Source organism: Thunnus thynnus, chromosome 17 (assembly GCF_963924715.1).
Source record: "Thunnus thynnus chromosome 17, fThuThy2.1, whole genome shotgun sequence".
NCBI lineage: Eukaryota > Metazoa > Chordata > Actinopteri > Scombriformes > Scombridae > Thunnus > Thunnus thynnus.
Genome location: NC_089533.1, coordinates 11,835,426 through 11,848,514, shown reverse-complemented (window position 1 = coordinate 11,848,514; position 13,089 = coordinate 11,835,426). Strand labels below are relative to the sequence as shown.

General features: G+C 39.1%; 1 protein-coding gene across 1 annotated transcript; it reads right to left on the bottom strand.

The window, feature by feature from the left end:
• Positions 1-202: 202 nt before the first annotated feature.
• On the bottom strand, positions 203-11,839 carry LOC137168623 (myosin heavy chain, fast skeletal muscle-like). The gene is made up of 40 exons (XM_067571328.1): positions 11,788-11,839; positions 11,428-11,650; positions 11,098-11,241; positions 10,856-11,012; positions 10,702-10,729; positions 10,512-10,614; positions 10,333-10,425; positions 10,180-10,243; positions 9,946-10,044; positions 9,760-9,863; positions 9,539-9,677; positions 8,925-9,043; positions 8,386-8,535; positions 8,136-8,306; positions 7,739-8,045; positions 7,535-7,614; positions 7,350-7,437; positions 7,134-7,251; positions 6,904-7,027; positions 6,672-6,808; positions 6,333-6,588; positions 5,934-6,176; positions 5,645-5,821; positions 5,379-5,524; positions 5,184-5,274; positions 4,696-5,085; positions 4,413-4,539; positions 4,007-4,125; positions 3,362-3,558; positions 3,056-3,239; positions 2,802-2,967; positions 2,579-2,703; positions 2,090-2,398; positions 1,795-1,998; positions 1,582-1,707; positions 1,291-1,461; positions 1,002-1,106; positions 823-918; positions 588-719; positions 203-323 (listed from the first exon to the last, which is right to left on the bottom strand). Exons 2-40 carry the CDS (start codon positions 11,629-11,631, stop codon positions 303-305), a joined length of 5,814 nt encoding a protein of 1,937 aa, XP_067427429.1. The 5' UTR covers positions 11,632-11,650; positions 11,788-11,839; the 3' UTR covers positions 203-302.
• Between the last annotated feature and the right edge of the window lie 1,250 nt (positions 11,840-13,089).

The window sequence follows — 13,089 nt, the reverse complement described above, 5'->3', positions numbered from 1 at the left end:
CTCAGCTCGAGCACATGATGAAAAACAGGTTGTAAAGTTTGATCTTAACTGACATTGCAGCAAAGATTTCTGCAATATTTTGCCAGTTTGGTCTTCTTATTTACACACTGTTATAATATGGTTTCATGTAACTGTTATCCAAGCTAGATTGGGTATCTAAGGTTGAATATGACAAACAAGAAGTAAAAACAAAACAGAACACTTAAGATTTTTCAACATTTATTGAAGATTTACAGACGACAATTTTCAAGTGGTTCATATTGTATGAACTCTGTTGAAATGATTCAGCTGGATGTTGTATCTTATTCAGCAGAGTCACTTCCCTGAAAGTAAAAGAGATAATTAGTACTTGTTTCCAGTGTTTGAAATGTAGTATAGTATGAATATAACACATTCAGTGTATACTGATGGAAAAAGCAATGAAACATTTTATGGGATGATGTAACTAGAGTTAACGCGTGTATTCTTACAGAAAGATGTTGATTTGTTAAGGGCCTGTTATCAGCAAAGGTGCATGTAGATGCTTGCAGATGATGTATATGCATATGTTTTATACATGACACACTTAAACAGAATGATACAGTTACCTTTCCAGCATCGCGGCTCTTGGCTCTCAGCTTGTTGACCTGGGACTCAGCAATGTCAGCGCGCTCCTGAGCTTCCTCCAGCTCATGCTGGACCTTCCTGAACCTGGACATGTGAGTGTTGGCCTGCTCCTCCTGTTAAGTATTTGGAGTTGTATTAATTTAGTTAGAAGACATTTAATGGTGATATTATTAAAACAACTGTAGATGATTGGTCACATCAATGTATTTGACTTACAGCCTCCTCAGCCTGTCTCTTGTAAGCCTTCACTTTGAGCTGCAGCTTATCCACCAGATCCTGAAGTCTGGCCACATTCTTCTTGTCCTCCTCAGTCTATACAAAGAAAGGATTGTTACCAATGGAGTATAGAAAAAAATTAAGTATTCAGGATAGTTTTTAGTTACATCAGAAATTACCTGGTAAGTCAGCTCCTTCACTCTCCTCTCATATTTGCGGACTCCCTTAATAGCATCAGCTCCACGTCTTTGCTCAGCCTCAGCTTCAGCTTCCAGCTCACGCACCTGCAATGTGATGATAAATAGTCAAAGTTTTGTACAAGGATTTCAGTGCAGAGAAAGAATGGCAGAATTTGTGTGATGAATTGAAAGTATGATTTTTTTATCCTTAAACTAGTCTGTGAGCATTTACTGAAAGTGTGATGCACCTCCAGAAAATCTGTTGTGAGCATTTATATATAGTGCATACCCTTGACTCCAGTTTCTGGAGCTGCTTCTTGCCACCCTTCATGGCGAGGTTCTCAGCCTCATCCAGACGGTGCTGCAGGTCCTTGACTGTGACCTCCAGGTTCTTCTTCATCCTCTCCAGGTGAGCACTGGTGTCCTGCTCCTTCTTCAGCTCCTCAGCCATCATGGCAGCCTGAAATGATGAGAAGTTTTCTAATTCAAATTTAAGTAATAATGAGCTTATTATCAGTGTATGGCAGTATATGAAAATGTTAAATTATTCATAAAATTGAAGATTTAGAGTTAAACTCACATCAGTGATAGCCTTTTTGGCTTTCTCCTCAGCATTTCTTGCTTCCTGAACAGCATCATCCACTTCACCCTGAACCTGCACAAAGTCAGACTCCAGCTTCTTCTTGGTGTTCAGAAGACTGGTGTTCTGAATATTTAAGAAAAGTTATATTTAATATGATATTTATAATGCATTTTTAAAACATTAGGGTCTTATGTATTAATGAAAACAAACCTGAGAGTGAAGCAGTCCGACACGCTCACTAGCATCAACCAACTCCTGCTCAGCCACTTTGCGTCCTCTCTCTGTCTGCTCCAGAGCACCTCTCAACTCCTCAATCTCAGCCACCATCAGGCCATTTCTGCGCTCCACCATGGCAACCTGCTCCTTCATGTCTTCCTGTCCTCTGACAGCATCATCAAGGTGCAGTTGGGCATCCTGACAACAAATAAAATAAAAAGATGTTATGTTAACTTTCATTACTCTTAAACCATTTCTTTATTCAGTGATCATACTGTATGAAGCTCACCTTGAGCTGTCCCTGGACATTCCTCAGTTGTTTCTGGGCCTCAGCAGCCTGCCTGTTGGCATGGCTCAGCTGAATCTCCATCTCATTCAGGTCTCCTTCCATCTTCTTCTTGATTCTTAGGGCATCATTCCTGCTCCTGACCTCAGAATCGAGAGTGCTCTGCATGGAGTCAATCACCCTCTGGCTGTTCCTCTTGATCTGCTCCATCTCTTCGTCCTTTTCTGCAAGCTTCCTGTCAACCTCACCTTTGACCTGGTTGAGCTCAAGCTGAATACGGAGAATTTTGGATTCCTCGTGCTCCAGTGTGCCCTGCAAGAAAAGTCATCTTAGTATAGCTAAGTACAAAAATGGCTGTTCTGTCACAGCAACAAAACTCATTTAAAATTAGTTTAAAAACTAATGGCACCATTATGAGAGTTTTTATTAAATTACAAAGTTGGCTGAATTATTTCAATAACAAACAAACTAAATAAAAAAAAAAAATAATACCTCTGCCTCCTCAAGGGCAGTCTGAATTTCAGCCTTTTCACTTTCTACAGCCTTCTTGGCTTTTTCAAGCTCATGGATGTTTTTTCCAGTCTCCCCAATCTGTTCAGTCAGATCTGAGATCTCCTCTTCAGGGTTAAAACAAAAAAGAGATACACATTGTTATACACTTCATAACTGGTAATAAATGATTATTTTCCTCAAATGTAGATTGTAATTGACTTACGCTGCAGGTTCTTGTTCTCCCTCTTCATGGTCTCCAGCTGATCCAGAGCCTCCTCGTAAGAGTTCTTCATCTTGAACAGTTCAGTGCTGAGAGAGCGAGCCTCCTTTTGGGCTCCTTCCAGCTCTGCCTGGCCCTCCTCATATTTCTGTTTCCATTCTGCAAGGACCTAGAATGATATAGATAAATAACATTGATTAATTACTACAATAGATTTGTGTTTCACTCAAATCAGTGTGGTTTTGATTTCCTCTTACCTTATCAAAGTTCCTCTGTTTCTTGTCAAGGTTGGCAGCCAGAGCATTAGCTCTCTCTACATCAATCATGAGGTCCTCTACCTCACCCTGTAGCCTCTGCTTGGTCTTCTCCAAAGAGGCACACTTTGAGTTCACAGCCTCAATGGACTCCTCAGCATCCTGCAGACGCTGGGCAAGCTTTTTCCTGCAGTAAGCAAGTATTTTCTTGTACTTAATTGCACATATAGATCCCAAATTATATGAAAAGCAAAACATGTGATTAAAAAGTACTGTTTAGTTTATCTATGAAGAAGAGGTTTTATGTACTTGGCCTCCTCCAGCTCCTCAGTGCGCTGGATAGCATCAGTCTCATATTTGGTTCTCCACTGAGCAACTTCGCTGTTAGCCTTGGACATTCCACGCTGCAGCTCAGCTTTAGCCTCTTGCTCCTCCTCAAACTGCTCTCTGAGCAGATCACAGTCATGGCGGGCTGACTGAACAGCATGGGCCAGGGCATTCTTGGCCTATAAATTCATAATAAGAAGCATGAAAGTCTTAATTTACATAATGTAGCACATACACAAACACAGAATGTCTTTACATTAACAACCTACCCAATTTCCTCATGGGGATTATTAAAGAGTAACTTCATTTTGTCATCTTAACTAAGAAACAGACAGACAAATTAAATCTTTCATTAATTCAAGTTTTTTGAATAAGACCAGTGCTTGTCTTGACATATCTACTTTTGTTTACAGCTTGACCTTTAAATAGAATGTCGTGTTTGTCCAGTCTATCTGATATTTAGCACTGGTTCACAGGGTATAGATCCATTATTCATCCAGTGTTGTTAAAAAAGACCAGTGGTGTCGAAAATATTACCTGAGATATAAAATATCTGATGAATAGGACAGACAGCCCAGTTAGACTTCATTATATAGCAACAGACAATGCAAATATAAGATCTTCTACCTTCACTTCCTCCTCAATGTGTCTCTTAAGCTCCTCGATCTGCTGAGTGTACGCCTGTTTGCCCCTAGTGAGCTGGGAAATGAGAGCTTCCTTCTCCTCAAGCTGGCGAGCAAACTCACCTGCACAAACAAGAATAAGAATAAGATTCGGATAACTTCTTCCGTACCTGAATATAGCTTAAAGTATTTTACTTTAAAAGAAAACAAACTATTTAAAAAGATTGCACAATGCACAAGTAGAAAAATCCTACACATGGAAATGGCAGTTTTTTTTAAAAAAAAAATAGGGCTATAGTTAATACATGACAACAGGTAACAAAACCTACATCATTGTGGATTAAACTATATACATCTGTACAAACACTGATTTATATAGTATTATACACTTCACATCTTTGGGTACACACCATTCTCTGTTTGCAGTCTTGCCCTCTGTGCACTCAGGTCATTCAGCTGGCGAACATTCTCGTCATTTTTGGACTTAATTTCACTTAATTGGTCTTCAAGAGTTCTGCACATTTTCTCCAGATTGCTCTGTAATTGTACAAAAGTACATAATCTGTACATGACACAAATGAAGGGAACATGGAATTTACTGATGAGGTATTCTTTATTTATTCTACATTTTTTTCTATTTGGACATTTGCTGAAATCCCATGCAATTGTGTTTTCCTGAAAAACAGTGCATACCTTTGCTTTAGCAACAGCCTCCATGTTACTGGAGAGGTCATCAATCTCCATCTTGTACTCGCTCTTCTCCTTCTCCAGCTTCTGTTTGACACGCTGGAGGTTGTCGATCTGCTCTCCCAGCTCTGCAACACTGTCGGCTTGCTTCTTGCGGAGAGCTGCTGCGGTAGCTTCATGCTGCAGGGTTGACTCTTCAAGGTCACGGCGCAGCTTCTGGAACTCAGCCTCACGCTTCTTGTTCATCTCAATCTGAGCGGCTGTTGCTCCACCAGCTTCCTCAAGCCTCTCACTGATCTCCTCAAGTTCCCTGGAGAGGTCAGCCCTCTGCTTCTCCACCTTAGCCCGAGCAGCCCGCTCAGCCTCAATTTCTTCTTCCAGCTCCTCGATACGAGCCTAAGTTTGATGATAGTAATATCAAAAAGGTGTATTACTTGAAATATAATGTGTTGTACTTGCTTTGCTAAGACTAATATGTATGTGTAATATGTTACCTGGAGTTCCTTGATCTTCTTTTGAAGCTGAGCACCAAGAGACTGTTCATCCTCAATCTTGCTGAGGAGCTGGCTGGTCTCAAAGTCTTTCCTTAGTGTAGAAAGCAAAAAGAAATGCTGAATTTCTGACACTTTTTCTGCATTTCTGTATATAAAGGCAGGAAAAATGAGGGAGTGACTTATTTTTGCACTTACTTCTTGAGTTTCTCCTCAGATTGCTGCTTGTCATTCTCCAGATCCATTATGGATTCCTGGGCCAGTTTCAGATCTCCCTCAAGCTTCCTCTTGGCTCTCTCAAGGTCCATACGGAGCTTCTTCTCTTGCTCCAGTGATCCCTCAAGCTTTTGTGAAAATATTGTAATGTTGACATAAATAATGTTTTGTATTTTTTATCATGGAAGGTCAATTCTAACATACAAGCTAACAATACGAACATGTTATCAAAAGTAATGTTTTCTCACATCGTCCACTTGCTGTTCCAGCTTTGTCTTGGCCTTGGTCAGAGTGTTGACTTTGTCCTCCTCTGCCTGGAGATCGTCCAGTGTTTGCTGGTGAGCCTCTTGGAGGGCTTTCTTCTCCTTGGTTAACTTGGCAATAGACTCATCTTGAGATGCCATCTCCTCTGTCAGGTTTTTCACCTGAAAGTTTCAGGCAAGTTGCATTATTTCCATCACTTTACATATATGTTTGGAAGCTAACTTCATATACTTTCTCATTTTTTTACAAATGTAGGTTCAAAATTATCCCAACCTTGTTTTCAGTTGCATGTTTCTCCTTTTCCACTTTAGCCAAGGTGAGCTCCAAGTCATCAATATCTTTCTTCAGCTCAGAGCATTCATCCTCCAGCTTCCTCTTCTTGGCAGTCAGCTCAGCATTGATTTCCTCTTCATCTTCCAGTCTCTCAGTTGTCTCTTTGAGTTTGGCCTCGAGTTGGATCTTGCTCTTAATCAGACCTTCACATCTTTCCTCTGCATCTGAGAGATTCTCAGTTTCCTAAGTTTGGACATACATGTGGTATTAGTTTGAGTGATAAATATTTCAAAACTTATATTTAATAGATTGTTTTAGTGTAATTGCTACATCATTGAAAGTAATTGAGAAAAGACTTAGACTACTTTATCTCAGCAAAACATTTTGCATTTTACTCACGGCTGCTACTTGCAGTTGCAGGTCATTCTTTTCCTGCAGCAGGGAAACCATCTTCTCCTCCAGCTCCTTCTTCTTGGCCAGGGCAGTAGCCAGGTCTGTTGTCATCTTCTCATAGTTCTCCTTCATCTTCATCAGCTCCTTCTCAGTCTCAGCACTCTTCAGAAGAGGCTTGATCTTGAAGTACAGATGCATCCATGGCCAGTTTTTGACATTCATAAATGAGCGGATGTTGTACTGGACAGTGAAGATAGCATCTCTGAAAGAATAGCATAAATTGGTGTATTGATATTTTTGGTTTGACATCACACTGGAATTCAGTGTACTGTATGATAATCCTACCTCCTCTCCATCATCTTAACAAACTCTTTCCTCATGAGGAATCCTCTGCAGAGAGCCTGAGTCATGGTTACCAGTGCAGCCAATTTGTCATCTCTCATCTCCTCCAGTGTACCCAGCAGACCAGCTTTGAAGAACACCTATGATGTGAAGTGAAGGAAATCAGTAGCAGACATGGGCTACAATGGGACTTATGTACATGTTAAATTTATTGATATTGTCCATAGAAATGTACCTTTGTGTGTCCAAACTTGTACTGAGTGTGATCCACATCAATGGAGCCTAGCAGCTTTTCTGAAGCTTTCTTGTTGTCAATGAACTGTCCCTCAGGGATGACGCTGGCATTCAATACTTTGTATCTACAAGACAACATTATGTTGTTACTTGCAATAACCCCACATCTTGGCTGGCTGTTTTAACTCTGCTGAAATCAACTTGACTTGCTTATATTAAAAATTGCGTCACCTCTGCTTGAAGTCACCGTAGAGGATTCTGCTGGGGAAGCCCTTTCTGCAGATTCTGATGCCTTCCAGCACACCGTTACACCTCAGCTGATGGATGACCAAGAAGTTCTCCATAAGACCTGCACATGTACAAAACAATTCAGTTTAATAACAATTCAGGGACTCATTATCAGTGGTTACGTCTGAGGAGAAAAAGGCAAGCACAAAAACACCAAACCTGGAGTCTTTGTTTCATTGGGAATCAGGCAGCGCACAAAGTGAGGATGAGTGCTCCTTAAGTTGGTCATCAGCTTGCCCAAGTTTTCCTGGGTTATGAAATGTTGTCATTTCAGAATTGTCAGCTTCAAAACATTGACCAATCAGGTTAAATTTGATCTGTATTTTCGCAAATGTTAAACTTACCCTGAAAAGAGCAGACACAGTCTGGAAAGAACCACCCTTCTTCTTTCCACCACCCTTCTTGCCGCCGCCACCACCAGCCTCTGTTTTTTCAAAACAGAGTTCCACTAAATTATTAACTATTCATTTTTATGTTCAAGGAAACTAAATTTTAATAGAGCAGGTGCATCAGCACATTGCCATGCATTAGTTACAGTATTAGCATACCTTCAGCTGAAGCATGGGATGCATACAGGAAGGCCAGAAGTTTGTTTGAGGACTTCTGGTAGAGCTGGACAACTGAGTCATTCAGGGGGTCCTTGTTCTTGTCCAACCAGCCAGTGATATTGTAGTCCACTGTACCAGCGTAGTGAACCAGGGAGAAGTGAGCCTCAGCCTTGCCCTTTGCAGGTTTTGGCTTCTCAAAAGCCTTGGTCTTTCCAAGATGCTGATCATGCAGCTTGTTCTTGAAAGAAGTGTCTGTAGCCTTGGGGAACATGCACTCCTCTTCAAGGATGGAGAAGATGCCCATTGGCTGAGGGGAAATTATGTCATATTTAAAAGAATCAATTATTTAGTCTGTACTCAGAAAGCAGGAATTCAGTTCTACCTGGCATTGTCTTACCTTTTCGATAAGCTCAATGCAGGCAGCCAAGTCCATACCAAAGTCAATGAATTCCCATTGAATTCCCTCTTTCTTGTACTCCTCTTGCTCCAGGACAAACATGTGGTGGTTGAAGAACTGTTGCAGTTTCTCATTGGTGAAGTTGATGCAGAGTTGCTCCAAGCTGTTGAACTGTAATTATGGTAATATAATCAGTCGTAGAAAAACATAGTTGAAGTGATACAACTCAAATGTTCTTCAAATCACTCACATCAAAGATCTCAAATCCAGCAATATCCAACACTCCAATGAAGAACTGTCTTGGCTGTTTTGTGTCCAGCATCTCATTGATACGGATGACCATCCACAAGAACATTTTCTCATAGACAGACTTGCACAGAGCCATGACAGAATTGTTGACCTAGAAGAAGAGGCAAAAGATTGTATATGGCCGTTTTTTTATGAACATTGCTTCTAGAACTTAAACAATTAATCAGTCAATCGACAGAACAGAAAATTAATCAGCAGCTATTTCGATCATTAGTGAATCATTTAACTCATTTTTTTTATAGTGAAAATGCCAAACATTTAATGGTTCCAGCTTCTCAGTTGTAAGTATTTTCTGCTTTTTTCTAGTATAGTTTTCAAGTATATTTGTGTTTTAGACTTTTTGGTTTATGAGCATTTCTCAGTATTTTCTGACATTTTATAGAGGAAACAATCAAGAAAGTAGTAGGCTAATAAATAGATAATGGAAAAATTGTTAACCAATTAATTGTCAAAGATTTAAGCTTTTGTAAGCTGTTTTACCTGTGGAACAGTCTGACCTTTGGTCACAAACTCATTTCCGACCTTGACTCTGGGGTAGCACAGAGCTTTCAGCATATCAGCTGAATTCAGGCCCATGAGGTAGGCGATTTTATCAGCCACTGATTGAAAGACAAAGAGGTTTCCATTAATACAAAGAAATGCAAAGGATGAGACAGAGCAATTTAACATTTTATGAAGCAAGAAAAAGACTATTAACAATGTATATGATATTGTATGTAAAAATGCTGAAAGTTCTTTTCTTGCTCTGTGTGTTCTATTTACAATATCTTTTTTGATTAGTTAGAGCTTGTGACTGCTTTTTCTCTTAATTGTATCTCTTAATAGTATTTTATTTGTGTTTGGTATATCTTGTCATAATATTATCAGATTTTGAACAGTTTTGACACAGATGACTTGGACTGGGTGTTGATTGCCAGACCTCCTTTGTAGCTGAGAAATGCTGCTAATTGGCATTCAAGCAATATAACCCACTGTTATAGCACTGTGAAGCCAAGTTTATGCAAAAAAATCAATTTCAGTGGTGTGTTTGTAGTATTTTGTGTACCTGCTGTAATGTGCTGTGCTGTAAAATATCACAATATTATTACAATTACCCTCAGTGCCATCAGGTTCAGCCTGCTCCTCACGCTGCTTCTGCTTGAATTTCATGTTGCCATGATGCATCACAGCACCAGTCAGCTTGTAGATGCCCACCTTCTCCTCAGCACTGAAGCCCAAGATGTCAATGGCAGTCTGCAATTTATGTTAAGCAAATCCTTTTTTCAGTTATTCTGATAATAATTTACTATCATTCTACAAATTACAATGAACTTACATCTGTTGCAATGAACTCCTCCACATCATTGATGCTTTTGACCGTGATTTCACCCTGACTGATCATATGGTAGTCATAGGGGTTGGTGGTGATTAGAAGAGCCTCTGAAAGAAAGTAGAGAAAATGCATAAGTCTACACCTATTTCTATTTTTTTCTTATTATTTGATTATTTTGTTAAAACATACCCAGGAGCTCAGGCTTGTGGCCAGTCATCAGCTGATAGAAGATATGGTAGCTTCTCTCAGCAGACAGCTGGAAGGTTACACGGGACTTCTCCAGCAGATCTGTGAGCATTTGGTAGACAAGAATGAATGATAAATGAGCATCAAACAATAGTTAATGCAAGACAGTACATTTGTACACTACTCATGTTGCCAACTACAAAAGGAAACTTTTTACAGTAAGAAACTATAGCTCACATGTTTCAATATCAGCTGAGGCCAGCTTTCCAGTGGAGCCAAAGTGGATTCTGATGAATTTACCCTAAATATTCACCAGAAATATGTCAGTTTTACTCTAAGTAACAATAAGTATAGGAAAGTTATGTACAGCTCTATAATTGTAATACTTACAAAACGAGATGAGTTGTCGTTCCTCACGGTTTTGGCATTACCATAGGCCTCCAGCAGAGGGTTGGCTGCAATGATTTGATCTTCCAGGGAACCCTACATAGAATGGTTATTAGGCCATAAAAAAAAATCCAAGAACCATCAACTGTGGCTAAAGATTTTTAGCAGGCAACCATTTTTACCTGCATCTTGCTAGACTCTTTTTTAGATCCAGTCACTGCAATTGTTGCAAAGTATTGGATGACACGCTTGGTGTTGACAGTCTTTCCTGCACCAGATTCTCCACTGGGGAATTAAAGGACAATGTTATAATACTAGCTATAAGTCAAGAAGTTTGTAGAGAATTATCTCAAGAAGTTGTGTTACACTCACGTGATAAGGACAGACTGGTTTTCACGATCTGAAATGTATGCAATCAGAGTCAAGTTAAACCTATACTAGTTGCTGCAGTTAGATTCTTGTTTGTCTCAGTTTAATTATTCATTATTATTTTTATTATTCAGTGTAATACTAAGTTTGATATTACCAGTGAGCATGAACTGATAGGCATTATCAGAGATGGAGAAGATGTGGGGTGGTGCCTCTATCCTCTTCTTGCCTCTGTATGCTACCACAACCTGAGAATCGTACACGGGAAGCCACTTGTAGGGGTTCACGACGACGCAGAACAGGCCGGAGTAAGTCTGTAGTACCAATGAGAGAAACATTAGCCCATTTGATGCACAGGCTTTACAAATACAACCACACTGTTATAATATAGAAGCTTACGTAGATCATCCATGATGCAAAACGCTCTTTGAGGTTATACAGCACAGCAGGCTCATTGAGATGGGTCATCATAGCCATGTCCTCAATTTTATCGAACTTGGGAGGGTTCATTGGATGGATGTCATCCTCTTTTACAGTGAGAGTCTGAACAGTAAAGATAAAATTGAACATTTATTAAATATCAACAAGGTTTAATTAAATGAATCATTTTATTTTGCAGAGAGTCTATAAAATAAAATAGCAAATATCCATATGTTTTAGATACTGTGATTCTGTGAACTTTCTTTAGTTATTTGTAGAGGGTTTCATTTGAGGCATTAGTACACCTACCTTTCCTGTAATTGTTTCAACTGTGGCTTTGCCACCCTCCCTTTTGATGAGTTTACCCTTGAGATACATCTCTTCAGCCTCAGCCACAAAGTAGGCTGTTTTGGCATCAAATGGAGCAGTCTGAGCCTCAATCCTCTCCTTCTCAGGCTTCCGGAGGTAAATGGCCGCCGGGCCATAGGCCTCCATCTCTGCGTCTGTGCTCATGATGGCACCTCACAAGAGCCTGAAAATAAGGAGAGCTCATACATATTGTATTTTTCTTGTATTTCTTTTAAAAAGTGTTAACTTGCTGTTGGTTGGCTCATCAGGTAAGGTGTGTTTTGAAAATGTGGATATCACCTGAAATAAACTATAATTTACCTCCTTTGGTCCAAACAGAAGATGGAATATAGTCAGGCCTGTTCTTGTGATCCTATTAATAGATGGTGAAGCATGAGTACATAAATCAATATATGCATATCATATTCAAAAATGAAAGGTATCACATTGTGTAAAATAAAACTTGTGAAAAATGCCAGAAAATAAAATTTAAAAAATCCATGATGCTAATTAACACAGTTGTATGTATGTCATTGATAAATTACCTTTTGGAAATATTAACCACTTCAAGTCTTTGTACTCACCTGAGTTGGAAGCCTACCAGTTATTGACAGAGTCCTAAGCAGCCTCTTTTATAGAGGGAGGACTGTCTCCTCAGTAGGTGTGCCCTGCTCAATTTGGTCATGTATTCTTGTCAGGTTGCCGCTAATCCTGTGACATTGACATTTACAGCGATTGTACTGCCTTGTGCTTACATTTGTAGCAGTATATGTTTTTTTCCCTAGCATCCCCTGTGCCAAAGCACATGAATGGTCAAAAAGCAAAGTGTTAGAAAAAATTATCTAAAAAAGACCTGTTAATGTAAACAATGGCTTTTCAACTTATGTTCATACATAGTTATGTGTTAGATTTTCTAATATGACTTACAAGCTATTGCATTACACATCTGTTAAAACATATGCATACAAAACATTTTATACATCATATTATTAAATTATAGGATCAATGTTAAATTTGAACTCTATAGAATATTAATACAATATTAATATATTAATACAGTTTTGATAATGGGTGTAATGGAACTATGGGGCAGATTTTTTTCAGTTTTGGAGAAGCACCAAAATGTCACTGGTGTGTAGTTGCCAAACATTCATACAAGTAAGCCTTGGTAGTTCATTGAAATGAAATTGAATTGAAATGAATGTATTATTTATTTATTAGTTATTATTTTACTTTTAATTTAATTTCAATATTTTATGATCTCACAGTACAAATGTATGCTTAATTAATAACAGATCTGTCACCAACTTGTTTCAATAATAAAATATGATTTCCGTAAATGATCTCCAGTCTTAGCGATAATAATCTTGGAAGAGTGTGTAATGGCAGGCACAGGCTGTGGTTTTGGAGAAGCATGTAAATGTCACTGGTATACAGTTGCAGGACAACCACACATCTCAGATGTCTGAAATAAAATTGACACTGAGAGCCATTCCATAAAAGCTGAGGAGGGATTACATATCGCCTTGGAATGGAGTGGACGAACAGTTGCCATCTAGGCTTGGATAAGACCCAAAATAAGTCCCATGCCAATAAACAAGATGTTAGAGATGCCATAACTGT

What these genes read in the sequence shown, in the direction of transcription:
- LOC137168623 (XM_067571328.1), bottom strand. Translation starts at nt 11,631, where the DNA reads ATGAGCACAGACGCAGAGATGGAGGCCTATGGCCCGGCGGCCATTTAC. An exon ending in AGGCTGTTGCTAAAGCAAAG is followed by an intron (nt 4,540 to 4,695) that starts GTATGCACTGTT and finishes GTACAATTACAG; the next exon opens with AGCAATCTGGAGAAAATGTG. An exon ending in ACATTGAGGAGGAAGTGAAG is followed by an intron (nt 3,559 to 4,006) that starts GTAGAAGATCTT and finishes ATGAATTTATAG; the next exon opens with GCCAAGAATGCCCTGGCCCA.